Source organism: Pteropus alecto, unplaced genomic scaffold (genome assembly GCF_000325575.1).
Source record: "Pteropus alecto unplaced genomic scaffold, ASM32557v1 scaffold3, whole genome shotgun sequence".
Classification (NCBI taxonomy): Eukaryota; Metazoa; Chordata; class Mammalia; order Chiroptera; family Pteropodidae; genus Pteropus; species Pteropus alecto.
Genome location: NW_006442484.1, coordinates 66920983 through 66947552, shown reverse-complemented (window position 1 = coordinate 66947552; position 26570 = coordinate 66920983). Strand labels below are relative to the sequence as shown.

General features: G+C 34.6%; 1 protein-coding gene across 1 annotated transcript in view; it reads right to left on the bottom strand.

Moving 5' to 3' along the window:
• The window catches only part of PARD3B (par-3 family cell polarity regulator beta), a 905664-nt gene that overhangs the window by 323435 nt on the left and 555659 nt on the right, over positions 1 to 26570 (bottom strand). Inside the window, exon 16 of the mRNA XM_025039317.1 lies at positions 24584 to 24699. Within this exon, the coding sequence (XP_024895085.1) occupies positions 24584 to 24699 (116 nt within the window). The remainder of the gene's footprint in view (positions 1 to 24583; positions 24700 to 26570) is intronic.

The following is a 26570-nucleotide window of genomic DNA, read 5'->3' as shown; positions in this document are numbered from 1 at the left end:
TTTCACCTCCCAGTTTACTTGGTTCGTAGTTCATCTTGTAGTAGAAGAAAAGTAAAGAAAATACAGTACTCAGATTATATGGTTTTATAGGTACAGTTATTCTGAAAAAGGGATTCATACAAAGGTAGGGTTTTTTTGGTCTGTTTTATTTTTTTTAACGGACATAAGTTATCCCATTAAATCTAAGCCAATTTAAGAACTGCAAATTTCCCAGCCATATTTCGTTAAAAATGGTACTTTCTTAACTTTTTGGCTGCATACTGTCTATTATTCTTACTAGGAATATTTATTATTTTAATTGACAATTTGAAATTCTTTAGAACACTAACATAAACTATTTCAAGAAACAGTAGAAAATCCAAACGTGTGATAGGCATAAAAATTAGGGGTTTTTCTCCAAAATATTCACTGACACAAATGTCTATCTTTAGGACAGAAGATAAATGAATAAACATAATAGAAAAGAGAGGGAACTGTAATGACTTAATTAATAGAATACATTTTATTTAAAAGGTTAAATTGGGAACAATCATCTTTTATGCACATGCTTAGAGCTGGAAAGCGATTTAAATAACAGTAGCAAAGGAGAAAATGAGGTAAAATTATACACACCATCAACACTTTAAAAAAAATGACAAGTGTTATAATTAATACTCAACTTCCTTTACAACTCACATTACTTTAGAGCTACTATAAACTTATCTCTTGGGGATGGAGCTTAAGTCTAGTCATTTTACTACATAATATTCAGATAGCACAGCAATTGGAACAGTAGCAATATGACTATGAGAGGCGTGTCATTTCAGACAAAGACCTTATTTACAAGAGATTGAAAATGAGTGGGCCAGACGTGGGGAAGGTCTTTCATTCCAAAATGGTGAGGTACCAAGAACATCAAGTAAAAGACTATTGACGGAACAAGAGCCAAAATTTCTTATTCTAGTTCTGATAAAAGATTTTCCTTTTTTCTTTTGTAAGTTTCCAGAGCCTCTTATATTCCTTTTCTTATCCTTCGGTTTTACCCAAGGACTGGTACTACTTGCTCTTGCTTATCTTAAAAGGATGTTACAGTTAATTGAGGAGATATCAGTAACATGTTGAGTCCTTCTGAAGATGAAATTCATAGACTTTTTTTATTTTAACTGCTATTAAATACTTAGAGGGCACTGTAGACCTGCCTCTCTTAAGATTTCTCTAGATTTATTAAGATAATGGTATTTCTATACTAAGCTCATGCTTCCTGGCATTCAGTTCAAGATCGATGGACACTACGTGATTTAATTACTGCAAGGCGCTTCATAAGGAGGACACCCTGGTTTGGGTGTCTGTTAGTTTCGTGGGCCGTCCTCTGATTCAAGAAGACTTGCTCAGGGAACACAGCAGCCGGCCTTCCCGTGTTTCTGCTTCTCTTGGTTCTAGGCCTTAGAGCTAATTAGATCTGCTCAATACCAGTGGCACCTTTTGCAAAAACATGGAAAAATATACATTTTCTTTTCATTTCAAGTAGGCTTACTGTATGGAAGATAAACCATAAATAAAGAAAGTATTGGGAGGGGGGATCTGTGAAAAAGATGGCACTCTGTGAGCTTATTTGTGGCAAACATTGAAGTGCATATAATACTTAAACATATTGGCTTCCCAGTAGGATACATTCATATTAATACAGTGATCACTTAAAGTGTTTTATTCTTTTGTCAAGCCTTCCTACACACTCGAAATGCATTCTCACTGGGGGAAAATAATCCCCCCTCGCTTATTGATAGCATTTGACATGCATTCTATAACATAAGTGACTATTAGGGACTGCACTTGCTTAATAAAAATTTGCAGAACAGTGGCAGATTTGGTGAGTTAATAGGCCCCATATGCTCTTCTTATGCTGACAGAAGATAGTAGATTACTAACATGCACAAATCTCTTCAGATAAAAACTGCTATCAGCTACAGATATTCTTTTTGAGAATGCCAACCCCATGTCACAAATGGGAAATATGCAGATGTGTTCAGATTTCCACTACTTCACATTGAGATATTTTGATACAAAGCAGCACTTTAAAATATGATGCAATGCTTGCCTTTAACACAGACAGCTCTATTTCATTTAATTTTTGATTTCTATATCTTTGACATAATAGAGACTGTGGTTATGAATGTGATATTTGGCACAACAAAAATCTACCTTCTAATGATGCTATAAATATTTATCTTTGAATAATTTTCTAGGAAACTAAATACTAAGTAATTCCTTAATGGCTGGTAAAGTTGTTTCCAAGAGCTGTTCCTTCAGAACTTAAATAAAAATTGATGTAGCTGCCAATATTAAGAATCAATTTTATTCTCTTTTAGTAGATCAATTTCTGTGCTCCTGATCGACTTCCAGAATTTCTAAGGAAAGCAAACCTGTTTCAAGTTGTAAATTAAGTTCACTCCTTAGCAACCATGAACTATTACTGCATTAATTTATAGTGTTTTCTTATGTCGATGATTATTTGGCCTACTGTTTCTCTTTGGGGAGGCTTTATGAGTATCAACACTATGAATTTTTATGTGTTGAAAAATTCTTCCATCTCTTGAAATCAAAATACAAAAAAACAAAAGCAAGGCTTTGCTGAAAAAGGGGTTAGGGAATCAGTACAAGATAATGATGCTAATGTTTATCTTGCCATCTCTCTTAGCGAGCTTCTCCAAAAGCATACCTCTCCTCCCTGGCCGTGGTGCTCTGACAATAAGCTAATCAGAACTCAACAAATGAAGTTTTCTTCTGATATTGTAGTGCATCCCCCAGCCAAGGTGCCCGCTCACTCATCATTATCTAACTTTTCCAATGTTCGCAACTTTCCAGTTCTCTTTAAAATGCTCTTTCTTTCTCCATGAATCTTCGGAGAGCTTAAATTTAAAGTTAGGAAAATCCAATACTTTGCATATGTTCTTATACTATTATCTTTATCTCATTAAAGGGTATTGGGAAAATGAAATCATTCCTTTATAAATTCACTAATTCATTTATTTTGAATCCATTTAATACTGTTTTTCTCAAAAGAATCAGATACTGTGTGAGCTCTGGGTCCTGCTTCTTGGATATTTTTGGCAGTGATTTTCCCAGCCTGGGTAGTTTCCTCGCTTGTATGCTCTGATTAGTATTCTGTAACACTCAAGAGAGATTCGCCGAATATTTCTGGAGTTCACTCTCTATGCAGTTCTTTTGTCTGTGGCACTCTACACACTCTAACCACCTTGCTTTCCCTGGACTCTCAGCTCCATCTCCTCAACTCAGTTAGTAAAAAATGTGAAATGAATCTTATAACAACTTTCATGGTATGGTATGGTATTAATTAATTTCTCTGGAATAAATTGAATAATGATCACACTCTTTAGTAAATTGAAACATCTTTGTCCTTATAACCACAGCTTCTAAACCACAGAACCAATGGTCCTAAGACTCCTTGAGTAACTTTCACCCAAAGTTTAATGGGAAGAACACTGAACTAAGAATGTAATCCGTGACCGAGAGCAATATTCTTTGAAAGTCTCGTTACTTGCTTCTGCCCTACATATCATGCAATCGATGTTGAGAATAGGCAATTAAAAAATTTTTTTTTGGAATATTAGACCACATAGACAATGCAGCTGAACTGGTAAACTGAAAGGAGACCATGTCTAGGCTCAGGGCTATTCCCCTGTCCTGACAGCACACACGCCATTTTCATGAGCAGCAGCCACAAGTCCTCCTTCCAAGAGTCTTCATAACTGGACCTAAGGCTTTTTCTATTCCAGGGCTGAACTTAGGCAATTGCTTCCAATTTGCTCGTAACTACCTCCATCTCCCCAGCTCTCCTATATACCTCATTTACTTGGTACCCAGATTAACCCAGGCTAAACATCGCCTTCATCATTCTTCCAGCCTACCCCAAAACCTTCACTAAATTCAACTGCCTAGAAAATAATACAGTCTCTTTTGTCTTATGTTCAGGTTTGAAGCCTTTTTACTCTTCTCATTATATTTTCTTCTATTCACCTTATACTGAAGTTATATAGAATGATTCCTAGTTTCTTCCCTTTTGCCTTTATTCTTAGTTGGAAATGCCTCAAATCTCACATGTATAAATATTATTACTCCTCCTGGGCCCAGCTCCACATTATTACCTATGCTCTTCATCTCTGTCTCCCCAGAACACTTTAGCTTTGCCTCCAGGCAAGTTTACCACTTTCTACTCTGTATTATGTTGATTGTATGCAACTCCAATGAAGGCAAAGACAGTGTTTTATTCATCTTTATATGATAAACTGTTACAGATTACAAAGGTCCTTAAAGATTAGTTGTATAGAGTCTCTCTCTCTCTCTCTCTCTTTTTTTTTTATGATAGGGGAAAGATTACTTATGTGAGATCCCTCCCAAGAACCTTCTTTCTCTGTAAATTTTTGGGATCTATCAGGGTTGGACTATTTCTACTACTCAGACTATGATAATTCCCATGTTTCCTAGACCTCTGATAAATATACCCGTTATCAGCAAGAAATTGATACTGATTAAATTGTAGGAAAAAAAGGGCACAGGTTATTCTGTAAGTCACACACCAGACAATGATTATTCATTATTAGCAAATGGAAAAACACACCTCTCATTCCACTATTTGTAATATACATTTCTGCAGAGTGATTCTAGCTTTCACAAGGAAAAGGAGGAAGGAAACTAAAATTTGTTGCCAATGTACGTGTGTCAGAAATCATACTAAGCATTTTAACACATGCTATCTTATTTAATCCTTACAAAAGCTCTATGAGTTAGGCATTACTATCTTCACTTTACAGAGGAGGTAACTGAAGCTCAGTGGGGTTATGCCATTAAGTTAGCAAGTGGGACAGCTAGGATCCGAAGGGTTCCTGACTTCAAAGCATAAATTCGTTCTACTATGTGAGTCTGAGAGGTAAGATTCTGCTAATGGCTTTACCATCAAGAACGATATATTTCACTAGTCACCACTACCTACTAAATGTATAATTTCCTAACAGACAACGTGAAAGAACACATGATGTCTCTTAAAAATGGTTGTTGATACTCTCAGAAGAAATAGAGTTGTCATAAATTGTTCTGAGCCTCATACACCTGGAAATTGTTACCAGAAAGAGGCATGGACTATTGTTCAGAGGGTGTCAGAGCAGTGCAAAAGGGGAAAAGACAGCCTTAGCTTTTATGGCAGCCAAACTGCACTATTGTTGGCTCATCAAGTGCACAGTCAACTAAAATCCTGAAATCCTTTTTATATTAACTCTTGTTAAGTGAGCTCTTCATTCAACTAACATCTGTGGAGAGCCAATGGTGTGCCAGGCATCATGGAAGACACTGGGATTGTGGAAGAAAACAAGACAGCCCAAGCTCTGTACTAGCAGGGTTTTATATCACACAACTAATCACAAACAGTGTGAGAAGTACCAGCAAACCTTCCTAAACAAAGCCAGCTTTAGCTCTCACCTTGACAGATGTAATAACCTCCCGCATGAACTTTGGGATTTTGCACTTACTCCCCATAGTCTATTTTAAACACAGAAGCTAGTATAATCCTTTTAAAATGAAAACAAAACAAACATTTTAATCATGGCAGTCCCTTGCTCAAAGCCTCCTAATAGCTTCTAATCACATTTAGAAGAAAATGTGAAAATTTACTGCAGCCTCCAAGCCCAGCCTGGGCTGGTCCCCGGGGGCCTTTCCAACCTCATTCTGCACAGCGCTCCCTTTGCTCAGCATCCTTCCTTTATCCGCTCTGGCCTCACTGCAGTTCCCCAAACATGCCAAGCATATTCCTCTCTGGGCTTTGGGACAATGCTCTTTCTCCTGACTGTAGTGCTACTCTCTCAGACAGCCACATAGCTCAATGACCCTCTTCATTCACATCTCCACAGACATGTCATCATCAGAGAGGTCCTCCCTGGCCATCTTACCTAAGGTAGGAACATCTAACCTCAACTGTCACTATCTCTTCATCCTGTTTCATTTTTCTACAAAGCACTCATCATGCCCTGTCATCTTCCCAACTGGAACATAAACTCCATGTGGACATGGGCTTTGTTTTGCCCATCAATTTGTTCTCAGGGTCTAAATATGTGTTGAATGAAAAAAGGATGACCAGAGAATCTTTAAAACAGGTAATGAAGAGATTAAACTTAGTTTACAGACTGGACTTCCCTGATGGCTTTGAGACCTGGAGACGTGTAGGAAAGCAGGAAGTTAGTATTAGCACAGAAGAAATATGAAAGCCCACGAACAGGTCCCATACGCAGAACTCAAAGATCTTTCATACAGCTGAAGTGCTCAGCATGAGAAGGAGACTGGTAAGAGACCAGGTGGAGGAGAAAGGAAGGAGCCAGTCATGGAGGATCTCCAAAACCACATAATGAGTTTTGTCTTTATCCTGAAGGCAATGGGGTGCCGTTAAGGGATTTTCAGCAAGAAAGTGACATGATCGGATTTGTGTTTTAAAAAGATCACCCAAGCTGCAGCGTGGAGAATGAAGTGGATGGGAGTAAGACAGGAGGCAGTTGCTTTTTTTTTTTAACCCAAGTACAGGAATTTACATTTATCCCTATTAAATTTAATCTTCTGAATTGCAGTTCATCAGTTATTCCTGTTCCGATCTTTTGAATCCTAATTCTGTCATCCAGTGCATTAGATAACCCACCGAGCTGTGTGTCATCTACACTTTTGACAAGTAAATCTGCTATATCCATGTCATGTGGGGGGCTTACATTACTGAACATCCTCCTGCTCTCTTCATGGCACTTCTGCATGTGCTTGTGAGCTGGCTGGCTGGGTAAAAACATACTTTCCCATCACTCAACAGTGTTTCTTCTCATAAAGTTAACTGGCCAGCCTAGAACTGAACTATAACCCTCAAGACCTAGTAACCTGAGCTACTCAGGATTTTCATGTACATTTTCCCTAGAGCTTGTGGACTTCACATTAAGATGGCAACTCAGTTTATTCTTGCATTAACTAATTTTGGCACCTGGTTTCCCGCCGGGTAGAGTATAGCTGCTTCTGTTCTTGGCTACAATGAGTGCTATCAAAAGATTTCTCTTCTGGTGTGAACTGAAGTATACAATACTGTCTATATTCCTGCCCAGAATCTACTATCATCTGTTTATTATGCAAACGGTGCAAAACCAGGCTTACTACTACATAATAGATTTTGAAAAGTTGTCATCCAGATTCATTGTTTATTAGAGGATATTAACTATGGGGTTTATATGCCGTCTCTCCAATTCAGAGCACAACCATCCACTTAAATGGGATGCAGAAAGTACTGCACGCACTCTAGTGAACTGATCTAGTATTTTACAACGCTCTATTAGATGAGCTCATTTACATCAGGCTCCTTTTTGCAGAACCGGTGATTACACATACATATTAAATATCCACTATCTTTTTGGAAGGTATTGAGGTATATCAAGAATCTTGAACAAGGTTGAGTTAATAGAAAACAGTAATAGGAACAACAGAAAACTGCTAGACCCAGAGTCCTCAGTGACTTCACAGGAAGCAATTTTTAAATCTCTTTCCTTTAGACCAGGAATTTCTTTGGAGGCCTCCAAGGCTGCCGTTGAAGAAAGGAAAGCAGGAAAAGCAATGGGCTGCACCTATGCTTCATCAACACCTCCTACCACTCTTCCTCCTCCCTTATTCCTTGAATCTTAAATAAAATTTCTTGCTGTGAAAATATAAAAGAGATTTAGGAAAATCGACTCAAAAATATTTGGGTATGATTTATTCATTCAATAGATATTGATGGGTTTTTTAGCAATCTGTGCTTACCTAGAAATTCTTGTAAACTAGAAAAAAAATCCCAAAATACAAACTGTTTTTGAATGTAATGATATTTTTAAATGAATTCTAAATGTTACAAATAATAAAATTGGCATAGGTTTACATTTCAGGGATAATCAAACATTTATTAATTTCAGATTTCTGGCTTTATTTTCATACTTTAGAGCCAATGATTTTTTTCAAGTTTCAGATACTTCGGTAGGTCCTTGTAAAGCTCATAAATTCTAAGCTTTGTGCCTATAGTGACCATCAGGGAAAAGAAAATCCTTGCCTGATTTAACCAAAGGAATTGCTTCAACAATTCAGGAAATAAAAATATAAAGTTAAAACCATTGCTTTAGGGTTATTAAAAAGAAAAAAAAAATAATTTATTGTTGTTTCATCTGAGTGTCTCCTTCCTATATGTTTTGCTTTCACTAGATTTACTAGTTTGAAAATTTCACCAAAATCATCCCAAGAAACTCACCCTCATCCTCTTAAATATAATCGGTCAAGGTTGACTTAGTCCGTGAATAGGGAATCAGGTCATTGCTCTCTTGCCACTTTCCTACTGAGTCCACAATTCTATCAAAATGGAATTGGATGAATAGTCTCTTAAGACTAAGATCTAAAAGAATCTAGAAAATCTGCCCGACTCACACGAGGCTGTCTTTGTACTCCTGTTCACAAGCAGTGACCGGAAGTTCACAACTTTACATGGCAGCTATGGAAGACACAGTAGGCTGGCTGAGCCAGTGTCACCAACAACGCCATTCTCCCTAGCTACTTTCTGGCTAGAAAGTATGTGATGTGTCATAGCCCTGGCCAATGAGATAAAAGTGGAAGTTTGATGGGCAGTACTCCTAGATAATATTGTATTTCTGATACAGGGAAGAATGTTGGCATACTCTTTTGTCTTCTGTTGCCTGTCTGCCTTTTTACTATTTTTCTTTCCCAGTCTGGAACATGGATACGATTTCTGAAAATACAGCAGTCATCTGGATACTTAAGTAACAAATACGAAGAAAAAAGCCAAAAAATCAAGAATGACAGGATGGAAAAAGAGAAGGAGCATAGGTCTCTGATGGCTTCACTGAGCCACTGAATTGGCTCTATTTGAACTTCACATTATGTATGACAAACAGACTTCTGTTTATTACACCACTGTTGGCAGAATTCTGTGAGAACTACAGTGGAATGTGCTCCTATTTAATATCATTTTAAGTGGTAAGGAGTAACTTTCTGTGCCAACCTGAAATCTGTTAACAAACATCTCATCATTCTGTTCATAAATACTCTTATCCTCTCTTTCACATGATAGTCCTCAAGGATATGAAGTCAGCCAAAATAACCTGCACCCCATTCATTCTTTTTGTAGTTAAATATCTCCATTTCTTTCTACCATGGGCAGGATTACCTGCTTTTTAAATTCTATTTAAATATTATTTTAAAGCTGCCAATTGATTTTAATTGTAAATATAATACATGTCTGTATTAAAAGACTTGAAATATGCAGGAATATATAAATAAGATAAAAACTATTCTTGTAACTTCCACTAAGAGAAAACTCAGTGTAAACATTTTGCCAAATACCATTCCATATACATGGACACAATCTGTATATCCATACAAATACTGATATAATTGTCTACTGTTTTCTTCAAATGATGTTTTATCATTAACATTTTTATCATTAAATAGTCTGAAGATTTTTAATTGTTGCATAATAGCCTATCATATCTATTAGATTAATAGCTTATTATTTCACTAACCTTCTAATTGCTGGAAAATTAAGTTCACTATAGTAAAAAATTCTTAAACTTAAATCTTGGTCAAATTTTTATTTTTATTTTCTTTTTTTTTGTACAATAACTCCTTGAAATGGAATTACTGGATAAAAGATTTTAAAAGAGTGCTAAGGGAACTTATGCAATAGCCACATTCCCTTGCAGTAAAGAGGCATTAGCCTAAATGCCCAACAAATATGTATTGTGATACTGGTACATGTATATTTCAACATTTGCTGATGTTTTCCACTACAATATCTTAATGTCCTTAATTACTTGTGAGGTTGAACATTTTCATATATATTGTCCAACCAAATTTTTTCTTTTGTAACTTTTCTGATCATATATTTTTCCAATTTTGTATTGAAATATTTATTTTCCAATAACTAACTAGAGCTCTTCATGTATTAAAGATTTTAATCCTTTATTTCATAATTATTCCTTTATTCTCTTGAACAACAAAGAACATGTAGAAAATACAGAGTAATGATTAAGTGTCTCTTAAGCAGGGTCTCCTAATCCTATTTTAAGAATATTGGAGTTTCCAAATTTATTAACTTTTTAGGTTGTTGCTGGATTAACAAAGAAACAACATAATCCAATGTGCACTCTTAGGATCGTTTCTTAGTTTTACATGTTATCCAGAGTAAATCTCTTCTCCAACTAAAGAAAAAAACATTTGTCTCTTTTTACTCAAATAAGCTTCTCTAAGTGTTTTTCTTATATACCAGCTTATTATTTTCATACTCGACTTTCTAAAACATGCTTAGAAAAGTACATGGTAATGATATGTTAAACACTCATGTAAGACTATTGCCTTCTTTTACAAATATAATATTCCTAATCCATTAAGGATGAAGCATATCATCAGTCTGCCCCTCCCCGCCCCGGCACCCCTCCCGCCCAGTGGTGTGGACAATTCAACTGAGCTGTCTTTAGAAATTCTTGCCCTTAATGACTTTGTGACCACATTTTCATTATAATAACATCTCTAAATTATAGCTTGGTCATGGATAAACCCTTTAAGTACTATTTTTACAGGGATACAGATTTAGATATCTAAAGAGTTAGTTATTTAGTTGATTTGAGAGTTAACTTATACATCTATCAATATCAAGTAGCTATGCTGGACATTGTACAAATCAGGTTGCTGAATATGGAACATTTTAAAGTTCCTCAGTCATCTTAGCATATTAAGTCATAAGGGCTTGTACTTGTATTAATAAATTCTTTGATTAAACATAAATACCAAAATTGCTCCATGGATAAAAATGTACATAAATCACGAAGCTGTAATGGGTGAGCCTGTACCAAGTATTTAGACCATATAGAATATTTTCAATTTATTTTGAGTTAATCATGTTCTTTGATTCAGGACTTTCTGGGTATCGCTTTAGGATATTTGTCATGACAACCATTACTATATGACCCAAGGTGAGCAAAATCTCTGAATATTCAGCTTACACAAGATTTGCGACAACTCGCAGGCAATCAAATTGCTCTATACTAATGTAATTCAATTTCATGTTGCTGCAGGTAAAAGCAAACAATTCAAGTATGTTTTAAATATAATTCCCATGGCACGAGGTTTATGCATAGACTACACTATTCTTCTGCAAACAGATTTATGGAAAATGAAAATTAGATTCATAAATAGGAAGCAAGTGATTTTTTTGTTAGAGAAGTATTTATATCTTCAACTTTTTCTAATTCTACAAAAATAAAAAACTTATAAAGTTAAATAATATAAATAAAAAGATATACTTCTTGAGATAAAAAAATAAATAAATAAAAAGAAGGTATAGAAGAATAAAATGGGAAAAACAATGTCCGTGATAGAAGACTAGGAAGAGCCACAAAACAATCTAATTAACCCTCTCTGGCAGTGCAAGTGAATTCACATGATCTAAATCAATTATGTCAAGTGATTGCTTAATTTATTCATAGATTCCTTCAATTAGGAAATAAAGCACACGGCTCCTTTCTTGAAGTTTTAAACAACTGCTTTCACTATTTTCTATATAATGAAATTAACACCCTTGGCCTTATATATTTCCTGGGTATGACTCTTTCTTTAAATCTGTTCATTATTATGAACCTTCTTCAAACACTCTCAAATGAACAAAACTAGTTTGGTTAAGTGAATGTGAGTGTAGAGTGCTCTATTCTATACCCTCCTGAAATATCTTTATCCCTATTCTATTTTGCTACTCAAACCAAATATTTACTTGCACTTTTATTCATTTATCTTTTAAGAATTTGTCTGCACTTTTATTCATCTATTCATTTAATATTTTGATGTAGGAAAGGGGAACCTGTCTACTTAGTAAGATCAGACAAATCAATCATCAAGATCAATGGGTTTCTGAGATTGCACCCAGATTGCTCTAACACTATCCATCCATAACATCCATCTTGTATTCACTCAGCACCTACACATTCTAAGTGGTGAAGAGAGTGCCAAGTAAATACAAGGTTTGACCTTGTAGGAGCTTCTCCGTTGAGGAGTGAGAAAACATTTTCATATACTAGGTACCCCAAAGAGTATGCAATTCTATGCTAAACTGGTGAAGTCAATGGTAATTGCTTTAGAAATTCTGAGAAAGAGCTGGGGAAAAGTGACAGCTACTCAGAGCAGGCAAGATTTTAGTGAAATGAATGAAAGATGAAATTTAAATAGGAGAGAAGAGAGAATGGGCTCTTCTGTTTTTAAAGTTAAGGATGAGAAACTAATAAGTCTCACTTGAAACAGAAAGGCATTATGGTTTGGAGCCCAGGCATCAAAGTTAAATGTTCCTGAGTTCAAAACTTGGCCCCACCACTGACTAGCTATGCCACCTTAGATAAGTCAGTCTCTTTAAGCCCCATTATATCATCTGTAAAATGGCAACAGAATTGCTGTATAAAAAAACCACACGTGGCATATAGCAAGTGCTCAAAAACATTAGCTACTACTACTACCATTATAGTTACCTACTGCTTTCTCTCTTTTTCCTCTTCTTATTTTAGATTAATAGGTATTGTCGCTGCCCTGAATATAGGGCTGAGTTTGATTTTTCTTATTTTACCATATGTAAAGGAAAGGTAGTTACTTCTAGCCACTGACGTGCAATAAAGTAGTAAAAGTTATTTTACAATAGATGTGCTATTCTTCCTGAGGCATCCTGCACTCAGTCATCCACATTCTGTCATCATAGTCCATGGATAATTCAGGCTTTGCTACAACCTTGCTCTTTCATGCTATCCTGCAGTTAATTCCTACTTATTTAGCATCTGTGGACACTTCTCTACCTTAGAGATTCTTTCTCAGGTTGCATCCCGCTTCACAGCATTGCTCCACATGTCTCATCTTGTTGGCAATCCTTTCTTCACCCTACTCTGGCTGTAGCACATCACCTTTAAACCTCACAAACACATCTTCTCTTTGCCAAGTGCATTCTTCAAAGCACTAGTCTTATGAAATGGTCTGAACTCAAGATTTCTAGGAGCAAATGAGTCTGAGAAATGCTGCATGTATTGTATCTTGAAGACTCTTAAGAAAATGGTAATGCATATAAAACACATTGAAGGCTGTGAAAACCTTGTATTTAAGAAGACAGTTTAACTTTAACTCAGAATTTTCCAAACTTGCTTGACCATTCATTACTAACCTATGGCTAGAGGACCTGGCCACTTGTGATTGTCCTCTAGCCTTTCTGAGTCCAGGAAAGCACTAAGATGATTTACTTGGCATCTACCAAGTTATTAAGGCTAGTAATAGGAAAACTCTGATGTAACTCATTTTTCACTCATTTTGAATTATGTTACCATAACTTTTTCCAAATTTAGAAAATAAACTAAATGTTTCCCAATTTCCTGATATGCCCTTGTTTTACTTTTAAGGAATTTCAGCTGAGACATTTTCAGTTTCTCACAATTCTTTTAAGACCATCCTAAAGTACTTGGGGATTACGCTAGTTAGTTTTTGGATTAGCAGAGGGTAGATCAGCTTTTCCCAGCTCACTTGAAACCATCACTCTTGATTAGTTAATTTCCAATTTGATCTCTATTTTAATTTTCACTTTAATTTTAGTACCTTTATTGGATAGAGTTCCTAGTAACCTTTTAATGAACACTAAAAACCAAGTAGGTATTGAGACATTAGCCTTTTCAGTCATGTTTCCTCTCTCTTCAATTTGTAGATATTTATGTTTGTTATATTGAATATCTTTCTGGTGTCTTCATTCACTTATTTTCTTCTGACCATTTATATCCCTACTCTCTCAAACTTTGTTCATGAGACTATTTCCACTAATGTAACCTACAGAAGAAATAAGATATTATTGTGTGTTGTCCCTGATAAGTCTCAATTATTAAGAATAGTACCTACCATAGAAGAAGCATATATGTCAAAGGAACAAAGGCAGGCAGGGAGGCAGGAATATTTGGATGGATGAATTTCACACGGGACTGAAATTATATATGCAGGTGTTGGACAACTTTTCAGTCTTATAAAAACACAGTAGATGTTTCTGGTGATGCCAGGCTTTGTACTCATGTGCTCTAAAGTGGCCAGAACTACTGTATATATAGTATTTATTACTCCAATGGAGAACTAAAAGAAATTATTTTTTAAAAGATTAACTAACCATAGATTAAGCAGGTTTTATCATAAATAAGTCCAAGTTCTGACTCTGCCTCCTATTGATGTTTAGCTAGACACTTTCTAACCATTTAATGAAAGACACAGATGTATTAATTAATATGTACTTTGGAGCAGGTAACATAGCTTTAGGAACGCAAAAGCAAAATATCTATTTTCCCTCATGAGCAAGAGTTGTGATTTGACCTTTAACGTACAATAACGTTTTATTTCCAGAAAGGTGATATTTAATTTAGATATTTTCAGACTTACAGAGGAAAATCTCAGATGTTTCACAATAGAAAACATAGTCAATAAATATATGAAAAATGTTTAGCCCCAGAAGTAATTTTAAAAGTAAATAAAAATATTCCTTTTAACCTTATAAAATTGGCAAAAAAACAAACAAACGAACAAAAAAAAATACACTCAGATTCTTCCATATACTACTGATAAGAGCAAAATTTCCTTCTTGGAGGGCAATTGGTCATATCTATCAAAAGCTTTACATCTTTAAACAACATTTGGCCAAGGAATTATACTTATAGAATTTATAATAATAAAATAATCATGATTATTCACAAAGGTTTATATACTTGCAGGCTCAATGCATTGCTCTAAGAACAAAGAATTGGAAACAATCCATATGGCCAAATAATATTAGGCAGATAAGTCAGGCTAAATTTATGTAAGAGCAAATCTTACAGTTAAGTGATGATACTTTAGAAGCTAAGATATAGATTGTTCTTAAAAGACACAAATTTAAAAGCATATATTCAGTATAATCATTTTGGGGAAAAAGAATATAAAAATATAAATATGTATATAGAAAAAATATGTAAGACTAAAGAAGTTTTGCTTTATTAAAAACTGCAACTACTGTACATAAGAATGAGATAGTTGTAACTCCCTATAGTAGTTTTAATTTCCACATAAAACATGGCCAATAACAAATACGTATCATTCTAAATACTGTTCAGAAGAGTCAACTATGAAGCTGCAAAACTTCATTTAACACTATTATTTGGAATGCTTATTTTAAAACAACTAAAATGAATTTGGTTCATATTTGCAAGGAGGATTTAAGTATTTTGCTCCATTCTTTGAATAGCTTCCTTAGCTTCATATTTTTATGAAGATGTTCTTATGTTAATACAAAAGGTCTTTAAGAAGGAACACAGAATTTCATTTAAATATGAATAATAGTTTACAAAACAAAGGCAAGTGAGAAAGATAGCTTTATATTTGGCTTTATTTAAAATGCTTAGCATCTGAGAGGTAGAACTTTAATTGAGGTACACAATAAAAAAGGAAAGTGCTTCATGACTAATCCAAGTTTTAAGAATATTTCAGTTCTAAAGGATACGGCAGTTTCTTATTGATCAGGATTTCCCATTAGAGCCTAAACAATGCTCTAAATATAGAGGTTAATTTAATAAAGATCTGCATGAGTTTGCTATTGGCATATATCATTAGTTAAGACTCAATTACAAACATTTCTAAACATTATAGTTTTATTTATATCTCCTGTGGGAAAACAGAACTTTGGATTTCCCTTCCAGACACTGAATTTAAAAAGTATCTACATATTCCACAGACCAAGAAAATGTAATTTTAGTGAAAAAGTACATGGCAACATTTGAGACCATTTGTGACCCCATCATTGATTAAGAATCGATGTACAAAATCCATGTAACCTTTCCCCAGTATTTCATAACACCTGAAGAGAATTTACCATATTGACAATTCAAGTCAACCGCCAATTACAAGAAAAATGTGTAGAAGATGTAGAGGCTCACCTCTAATAATACTACTAAGATGATCCTCTCCATGGCTATTACTAGTACTAATAACAACATTGCATCTCATATGTTCTAAGCATCAGATTACATGTTTTATATAAGAGGGATGAGCCTTGATTCAAAGACTAATTTTTCCTGAAGGAAGTATATGAGAGAGTTGTGCCTCCTAGCCATTCATTGAACAAATGGTAAATAAGAGCAAATGTGTTTAAGATATTTGTCACCATTTATTCATTGGAGATGGTATAAGAGTGGCGGGATGAAATATGCCCCAACTTTTGGACAAGTCTAAAACATATAAAGTAGTATAAAATTACAATTTCTACACAAAAGGCATCATTTTCCAATTAATAGTAATAATAAACACAAAGTGAAATTATTCTTAAAAATATATTTCTCGAAAACATATTTCTTAGGGAAATGTAAAAAAAAAAAAAAAAGGCAGGGAAAAACGATACATATGGACTTACAGGGTGAGCATCATGTCCATTACACAAAGAGGCAGGCATTTTTATGCCCTTGCTTCGAACTCAAATAGTTATTCTAATTTTAAAGAAAATCTGTACTACTCTGCTATATCTAAGATTACAGTTATATTACAGATATTGAGAAGTGATTTATATCTCTGTAACTCAGTTAATATTAATACTAGTTCATAATTCATTTTCACTTCAAAAAGTACAATTGTCTAAAATTTAATTATATGTTAAGTTATGTTAAGTAATCCAACTGTTGGATTTCCTTATGTTTTGAAAGAGGCTTGCTTTGGATGGCAGTGCTTTACTGTAAACAATGTGTAAAGTCAGTCATTCTAAGTTTACTGGTTTCTCTTTTTTCACCGAAGATGTCTTTTTAAGAATTCAGCCTGAGTCATGATATGTAATTAATTTCTCTAAACTCAATTTGTCTTCATTAAGTCTTCCCACTTCAGTTATAAATTGTATGGTTATAAACAAAAAATAAAAAGAAACTTTATCCTTTATCTAATACTGAAAAATACACAAAGGTGCCTTTTCCATAATTCTGAAGAATTTTGCTTCTCTTCTCAGTCTTCCTGAGTTGTTTTAATTCATATATATTTTTTCTTTGCATACCACTAACTAGAATTTATCACTATTAACTTCCTAAATTTCAAAGCTCATAAACTTTGATTTGACTATCACCACTAGATATATTTTGGGTGCATATGCAATTTTATACAGATTTGAATTTTTCAATTATCAGCCATGAAAATATCTAAGGAGAGCTCTCGTATGCATCAAGTCATCTCTCTTCCAAGCAAGATATTTTATTTCTTTCAACTGTTTTTCATTGGACATGGTTTCTAAGCCTCTCACCAATATCTGGATGCATTCTACACTTTTTTTATTTTGTCTCTTAAAATTTTGTACCTGAAATTAATTACAGTACTATCTATGTTACAACCAGGCCAAGGTATTATAGAACTATAATTTTCCTTGGTCTGGTAACACGGAACTAGCTTTGGGGGTGCCCATTTCAGGGAAATAGTTAAAAACCAGGGACATCTTTAATAACTGTTGTTATGCCAGGTCTCTCAAACTCTATACTTTTACAATTTAATTCTTTTATCCTGACTATAGGACATTACTTTTATCTTTCACCGCCCTCTCTGAAATAGACTCACTTCTCCCCAGTCTCATCTCTACCTGAATTTGGTTTCAGGAATATCATCTCTATCAGAAATTTTATTATTTATTTATTTACATAAAACTTTATTATCTAACTACCAAGAGAGTGAAAATACCATAAGAATGGAGCCTTTGTCTTATTCACCTAAGATATTGCCTGGAAAATATTAAGTATCTACTAAATGCCTTTTAGATGAGTTCACCCATTATTATTTGTTGAATTTTATCTTCAACTTTAGAAGAAATTATTTGAACGCTAATTCTGTCAATCTAACATATCACTCACTTCTGAGACAGAATCTACTAAAATTTTGGTAAGAATGTCTTTCATGCCTTCATCCAAATTATACATATCTATTCTTCATCAAATTCTGTTGTTACTTATTAGAATATAATGAGAGAAGCCGAGTACAGAGTCTTAGAGTATATACAATTCTTTTCAGAGTTAACAATGAACCTTAATTATCACATTTTGAGAAAGAGTTTTCTAATGCTATTACCTAACTTAATGTATAATTTGGCTCAAGTCTCAATAGGAAAATGAATTGAAATATCTTCATAAAGACCAATATAAACTACACTTATAACATTTCTCTAAATTTTTAGCCTAGAAATCCTATCAAAAAGAAGACAGCAGTTGTTTCTGAGACACCTCCCCTCCCCCATCATCCCCTTGGAGGTTGCTGGTGACCACTACTTTTTTTTTTCTTTTCATTTTACAAACATGGAAACCCTCTGAAGATCAGCATTGAGATCACTAGTTTCACCAGTTGTTTCTGGAATTCATCATATTTGTGAAAATTGGTAAATTGCTTCCTGTCCTCCAGAGCAAGGCCTACTCTTCTTAATTTCTAATGATTAGGGATAGTCACTTTATAATCACAATCCTTTTATGTACAGAATATAAACTGTCTAGCCTGCCATTTGCTGGAAGCCATGTTTTTCTAATTCAAACATCTTTCTCATGTGCGGATGAAGATAAAATTAACACAGAAACTAGGTGGCTCTGCTTTCCACCTGACAGCTGTTAGGTGTTCTGAACAATGGGCCACCACCACATTTTCTATTTGGTACTGTAAAAATAGCTTGACGGTCTAACTCTTATAGGTTTTGCAAGTCTCATCTCAAGCAGCTGTTTAGATCTTCCTGCATTTTCTTTTTCTTTTTATTCCTCTCTCCCTCCCTCCTTCTTTCTTTTTCCTTTCTTTTCCTTCCTTTCCTTCCTTCCCTTCTCTCTCTTTCTCTCTCTCTCTCTCTCTCTCTCTCTCTCTCTCTCTCTCTCTCATTCTTTCTCTCTCTCTGCCTCTTTTTACACAGCCAAGCTTATCAGTTAGTTCTTGAAGCAGCCACACTAGTGTCTTCAGATGCCTCTCCCTTTTCTTCCTCTCTGAGATAACTTATCATCCTAATGTCAGCATTTCCTTCTGGAAATCTTAACTCTTGAGTTCTCCTTTCCTGTTAGGGTTTTAGTCTAGGTACGTGTAGCAAACACCATTTCTCTCATTTACTACTGAATCATCAATGTTTAATCTACTTCCTGGAACACACTAGGCTCAATAAACATTTGTTTAATGAAAAAGTAAACATTCTCTGTAATTCCTTAATTTTGACTTCCTAAAGCTTAGGGCACACACCTGACTATGTCGTTATACTCTTTCTCAAGTATTAGAGATGGCACACACTTTCTTTTAGTGTTACCGTTAATTCTTCTTTACTAATCAGGTCTTTTTTTTTTTTTTTTAATAAGTTTAAGTTATACCTTAGATAGAAGTACTTGATTCAGCTTTCACCATCTTCGGAGATATTACTTATTGATGAACAATAAAGAAGATCCGTGCATATAAATAAACATTTATATTAAAACTATATTAATATTTATCATACATATCACATAACATATATTAATTGATAAACCAGCATCACAGTTACTAGAATGCACTCTTTTATAAAAATTCTCCTATGTATTGTGTTCGGGATTTTTGACTTCCTAACAAAAATGCATATAGAAGTAGCTCACATAAAAACGAGGAGTACCTCACTATACAAGAACTAGCTCTAAAAAGAAAGTATTATAAAAGCAGAGTGGAGTCAATTGACTTTTTTAATACCCATCTTCGATCTGATACTAGAGATGCCTAACTACTTTCTGAGAGGAATGTCTGATGTGTGTGAAAGGGTTATATTTAAAATGTGACCCAAATATTTACCTTTGTTGATATGAGAAATCAGTGGATTTATAATTTTCTTCAACTGTAGTACCTACAAATATTTTCTGTCTCACAACACATTTTGAACAAGCAATTAACAAAAACTAAAACTGCTGAATCACAGATTTTAAAAGAAAATCGGTCGATTTATTTATCGTCTTGATTTTAGGGATGACTGACATGCTTTTTTTGAGAGTCTGCAAGACATGGAATGTTAACAACCATCATTGTCAAGAAACCTCCTAAAATTTTGCCCAAAAGCCTCATGCATCACTTTAAGCTCATTTCCTCTCATTGAACAGAGGCAAGACAGCTGGCCAGCATCTTCCATCTGCACTGCCCTCAGTCTTCTCCTGTGTTACAGAACACCCTTCTGAAATGGGAGAAGGAGGCCGATTTGAGACAGGAGAGAAAACTCTAAAAAAAATATTGTTGTGGAAAATGTTTTAAAGTTAACTTTGAATGGGGCTATATAGATCAGGTCAATGAATGGGCCAAAATACTGAAGTACTATCCCTAGAATAATTCAGACTAATACTTAAATAGTATTACTGGGTCATAAAACACCAGGCCAGGAAATTAAAGATGTTTATTCCTCATCAAAAAGTCTTTGAATGTAACCCTCTGGCATACTGCCAACAAGGGCAGATCTTTGGGGGAAAACCCTATGCCAAAGGCCAAAGAGGCAGCTGTGTTATTCAGCTCCTGAGAGCTTCCAACTCAACACCCACACAAGCTCAATTATGAACAAATTAAAGGGATCCAGACTGAACACAGTAATTCTGGTAATTTAAGTAAATAGAGGAAAGTCTACAATTAGTAGGAAAAGATTGATTTTCTGGAAAACCCAGAAAATGACACCCTAACCCCTTTGAATAAGCATAGTTGCATCCAATTATTTAAAAATAAATTTCCTTTTATTCATCATTTTAATCATCCCTGATCTGACTTAAATGTGGCTACATGCATGCCAGCAAAAGTATCTACAAAAAATTGAGGCAGAATAGTCTTAAAAAAGCTCTACAATGGATATACAAGAATTAATGACACTGAATAAAATAGGATCAGAGTTTTAGACCTATGTTTTAGAGCACACAGATAGTGTTACTCATTTCTACCCTTTTCAAGTACAGAGAAAAATTTAGAGCCATTCAGAAAGAGTCAAAGATTTAATATTGGGAAATCTATTAATATAATTCACTGTATCAATAAAATAAAGAACAAAATGCATTCTGTATAGATCCTTAAAAATCACTTAATAAAAATCAACACCCATTCCTGATTAAACAAAATGAGCAAATAAAAAACTTTTTAAGAAGCTAGGAATACAAAGAAGCTTATTTAACCTCATAGAAACATTCCTATCAGGAACCATCAGCAAACATCATGATGGACACACAGGTGTGTGTGCACATACACCATAGAAGCATTCCTGTTTAACTTTTAAATTTATTTTGATAAGCTAATATGAAGTTAATGTGGGAGAATAAATGCATGTGAAGAATCAGAGTAATTTTGTAAAAGAAGAAAAATCAGGAAGATCATCCTACAAATTATCAAAATACAATAAGATAGCATGATAATTTATAAAGGGTGACACTGTCATGGGACAGACTAATATATCAACAGAACAGCATGTCTAGAAACCAACCGATGTATGTAAGGGAATTTAGTATTCAATGTGACTGCATTCTGAATTACTGGGGAAAGGATGCAAAAGTCAGTAAGTGTTATTAATAATTTGCCTGTTTCTGTGGAGGAAAAATTTCCCATCTTATAAGCCACGGATAAAAACATATTATGGATTTCTGTACATTAAAAAAAAAAAAAGCCTTTAAAAGCACTAGAAGGAAATTAATGAGATAAGTATAAAACCCAAAAGTCATGAAGGAAAAGACGGAAATATCTGACTATAAGCCAAAACCCTTTTTAATAGTTAAGAATATCAGGCTTGAACTAAAAAGGCAAATAATAGATTGCAAGAAATTATTTGCAACACACGTAATAGTCTCAAGATGAAAAAGAATTAACAAATGGAAACAATGGCAAAAGATGAGAATAAGCAAATTGTAGAATAAGAAATACAAATAAATTCCTCTAACTCAACAAAAGCAACAAAACTAAAATTCTCAATTAAGCCCAAATTTGATCAAAAAGGAAAAAGTAAATTATAAATCAAGATTCAATCATATAACATAATACCACGCAACTATTATAAAGAAACAAATGTGATATAGACATGTACATAGATGGGACAGCAAATGGGTAGTGTGCTTTCTAGAAGGATATACACAGCAAACTATTTTAACATTATGCTTGTGTCTGGAGAACAGGGGAAGGTGATGGGGATGAGAACACTTTATTATTTTTTTTATAAGGAGTGTCTGTCTTTGGAAAACTTAAGTGAACATAAGTAAATGGAATCCACTCACCTTTAAAATAATTTGAGCATATGAACAACGACCCATTAGTATGCAGGTTAAAATACTTGCTTAAACTCAGCAGCAAAAATGAAACAAACAAAAACAAACAAAAAGGTACTGATGGGGCCTGTTAGCCTTTGAAGTTTCCTATAAACTTTAAAAAAAAAGGAATATCCAACATAAATTAATTACATAATAAATGGGAGGGCTTTTGTTTTGTTTTGTTTTTTTGGTTTTCTTTTACTTTTTGAAAAATGGATCTTAACCCTGCTGAAAGATTACTGCTGTAAGCATAGTCATCAACCTATTCAGCAAATTCCTTACATTGGCTTAATGCTATACACAGAAAACTAAACTACTCACAATATTCTTTTCACCTAATCAAATAGGAAAGACACAGTGTTTATCATTCTGGTATCATCTGAGTTTATTTACCGAGAAAATCAACACATTTATTGAGCTCACTCAATTGTTCTGGGGACAGAGGTTCAGAATTGTCCTAGAATATTGACCCTTAGAGCCTCTGCAAGACTGTTAGCTTTAAATTGGCATTTCCTGGAAGGGACCAAACTCTGATGGTTACTTTAAAAATGTTTTTACAGCATATTTTCCTGCTTCTGCTTTATGGTGAATTTTTTTTAGCCGATGCTTTTAGTTTGGCACTTCTGTCCTGAAGAAAATGGCTCATGACCTCTGCTCAATTATGTAAGTTGAACAATCATCTCGATTATTGTTGTCATTTATAGAATAAATACAATAAAATGCAATGGGTGACTGTTAACCATACATATGTTACAAGGGCTATTTCAATTTAAAGGAGAAAAGTTCTCAAAAGCAAAGTTTTCAGTAACAAAGAATATATAAAAAAAATGTTTCTAGTTCTGCCTTAGGTTTTATTTTGACCGATTCGACAATATTTTTTCTTCCTTAAATTAAAATGGATGTATTTTTAGCTTTGCAGAGATTTCTTAGAACCATACTGCTGGCTACTGCTTCTTTTAAAATTAAATGAGAAAAACAGTAACATATTGTTCCCCCAAATTAAGAGCAGTTTTTATCCATTCATCTTCTCCATAGAGAAATTGGGAAGACAGAACAGGAAATGTTTATCAAGCACTCTATGAAAATAAATTGCCCCTTAAATTATTAGTAATAACCTATGTAACTGTCACACATTATTCCTTTGTTTTGTCAAAGATTCACACTGGAGAAAATACCCCTTCCTGACCAGTGCTTAAGCTTCCTTGTTAAGGCTTTCTATCTGTCTTTCACTATAGGTGATTAGAGGAAATGTATCCCAGTGATCTGTTTAATTTATAGAAAATAGAATCAATTTCTCTTGTTTCATCATGATTGAACATTTTTCTGAACTCCTGTAAATGAGTTATAGATAAGCACTATTTATCAGATTGTTTTATGGAACATGCAGTTTTGATTATTCTATTTTCTTGTCGCTACTAATGAAATATGTAATACGCCTCAAGAAAAAAAAAACATTTGCAAAGCTTGGCCTCTGAGCATGCAGGAAGCAATAAATATTTTGCTGAGAATTTATTTTGCACCCACTCTCTTCTCTAATAGTTCTCTCTTTCCAAGAGCCCATGGGAGGGCAGCAATGTCCTTGGGTATCTGAAATGTCTTGTGGGGCCCCACGTTCCAGGGCCTGGAGAATGGCATTTGCAAGGGCCTTTGCTGTGCCCTGGGAGCCAACGGTCACCTAGAAATTCTCTGCAGGGCTCAGAACCTCACTGAAGTTGCTCAGGCACAGACCCAGAGTACCCTGACACCCTCTATCTGGCAAACCTAAGCACCCTTCTTCTTGCCAGTGTCACAGGATTTTGAGATGGGCATTTAAAGAGATGAATCCTGTGTTGCCATCCCTATGCATCGCACATAGAGATGGGAAGCCCTGTAGAAGATGATTCATTTAACCACATTATCTTACAAGGCCCTGCAACAGGAAAGGTACCAAATGGAAGCGAGAGTACAGATACAAAGGCAGTTGAGTTTAAAGATGCTTATGGCATTCAACTCCTCCGGAAGGAATAGTCGTATTTTTCTGACCTATATGGACCACTTGATAAAAATAAGTCATTTATCTCTCTTTTAAATAGGGGTAATTACAATTAAGTGTGTGAGAGAAGACAGGAAGATAGGATGACCATTATCCCATCCTGCAGGCTTCAGCAGACCTTGCCCCCTAAGGTTGGAATTGAAGAAACAAAGGCAGGGCATTTTGGAAGATAGATGAGCTGAGGCTGGAGAGCTGACCTGGATGTCACCTCACCCTCACTTACCAAGGTCCATGCTCTTTGAGGCTTTCAGATTCATTGATTCAGGCTGCCTGGCTGGTGTCACAGATCTGAAGTTGATGTGCTGATCTGGAAAATATACTGCTGAATCTACCCCAGAGCTGCGGAAAAAAAGCCATAGACCGTATTTAGGTTTAAAATAAAATCTTTCTCTCTCTCTCTTTTTTTTTTAAAAGGAAGCAATTCTCATTTTGAACAGAGTCCCTCATCGCTCTTTCTGCAGTTCTTGACCATGCTTTTTAAACCAATTCTTGAATCTCAGGTTTATGAGATGTAGCAACTCTTTTCATATGTTTTATCGCACTCTACAATTTAAATAAAATATTCTCTGGCTAATATTGTGTTTTCCTCTTCACTGATTTCCGCTAATTGGGATGCTGCAGTACAATATATAACTTTAAGTGTGTAAGGCAAGCATGGAATACATTGGCACTTCAAAGGATGTCGCCAGATATTAGCAAAGTCTATAAGCAGGTTAACAAATTTCTGTGGGCTAAGCATGTTCTTCCTTTAAAGATAAGTGAAAGGGTATATCCTTTAGAGAAAACCACCCCGTTGAATGACTGATGGCTGCAGTAGTTTCGTTTTCTACTATTTTAAGGTCTATTTTCTAAAACTAATGTTAATGCAGAACAAACAGTCTGCTCATCAATAATACCAAAAGAAAATAACAGGAAAAGCACAGCTGACAATTTAGACACAAGATACATCAAATGTCCATTATAGGCTTCCTAGTACTTGTAGTCAATCTCAAAGAATTCCATTTCTGCTGAATGTTGTATTTATTTTGCTTGAGGATGGAGGGGATTATATAAAGGAATTACATATGTTTAGAAAGTAAATATGGTGGCTCATTTCTACATAACTTTATCTAATTTTAAATACAGTGAAAACTCAAATCAAGTATCCTTAGTAAATCTGAAAGTACTGACACTGAATTTTTCAAACAGTTGGGATTTGACACTATAAATAATAAAACAACCCCCCAAAATAAACAATTATGAATGAGAACCCTTCTAAAATGTATAGGGGATCTCAGTTTCTTAACCAGATATACTAAAATAAGTTTAATCTCTTCTTGAAACTCGTTAGTCATTCATAATTAATATTGCCTCTGAGCAATATTAAAATTAATATGCAGCTATAATAACATTGCTGAATGAATGAATAAGCCTCTGTTATTTTTACATAATGGGTAGATTTAAGAAGTACCTGTGACAGGCCAGCACAGCACAGTACTCAAGAGCACAGATGCCAGAGCATGTCTGACCAGTTCTAAATCCTGGCTCTGCTGCTTACTAGCTATGGGACATGGGCAAGTGATTGAACCTCTCTGTGCTTCAATTACCTTATGTATAAAATGGATAAAGTAAGCAGGATAGTGTCTGCCAGGAGAGGATAGTGTCTGCCACAGGGTCAGTTCTATAGAAGCATTTAGGAAACAATTGAACAGATAAATAGAATCGCTTTTGCTTCCCAAGTCACCGTAAGTTTCATTCAGCTCGTTGAGTTATCTAGGCTTTTAACAATTTCTTTGACTTGTTTTTTCAGCCTCTCAATAGGCTTGTGACCAAGAGCCTTTCTCTGCTCCTATTTAGAAGGGTAACGTGGTGTGATGGTTAGGGCCCTGGACTTGACAGTGAAATGTCAGGGTCCATTCCTTCAGTTTTCTAGTACATAAAATGGATAGTAATAATAATAGAACTTTATAAATTTCATTAAGTTGTTGTAAGAATTAAATAAATTAAGATTTGTTAAATACTGACTCTAGTGCCTAGCACGGAGAGTTCAATAAGTGAGCTATTGAACCTTATCTTTATTTCTGTAGGTTAGAGTGGTCTTTGAATAAGAAGAGCCTGAGGCACTCTCTCCAGTGAAGAAATTATACTTGTTTTCACAAAAATTTTTCAAGAAGTTTAAATCTACTCTTTAGAATTATAGCTGTTTTCTTTTCTTATTTGTTTGTTTGGTT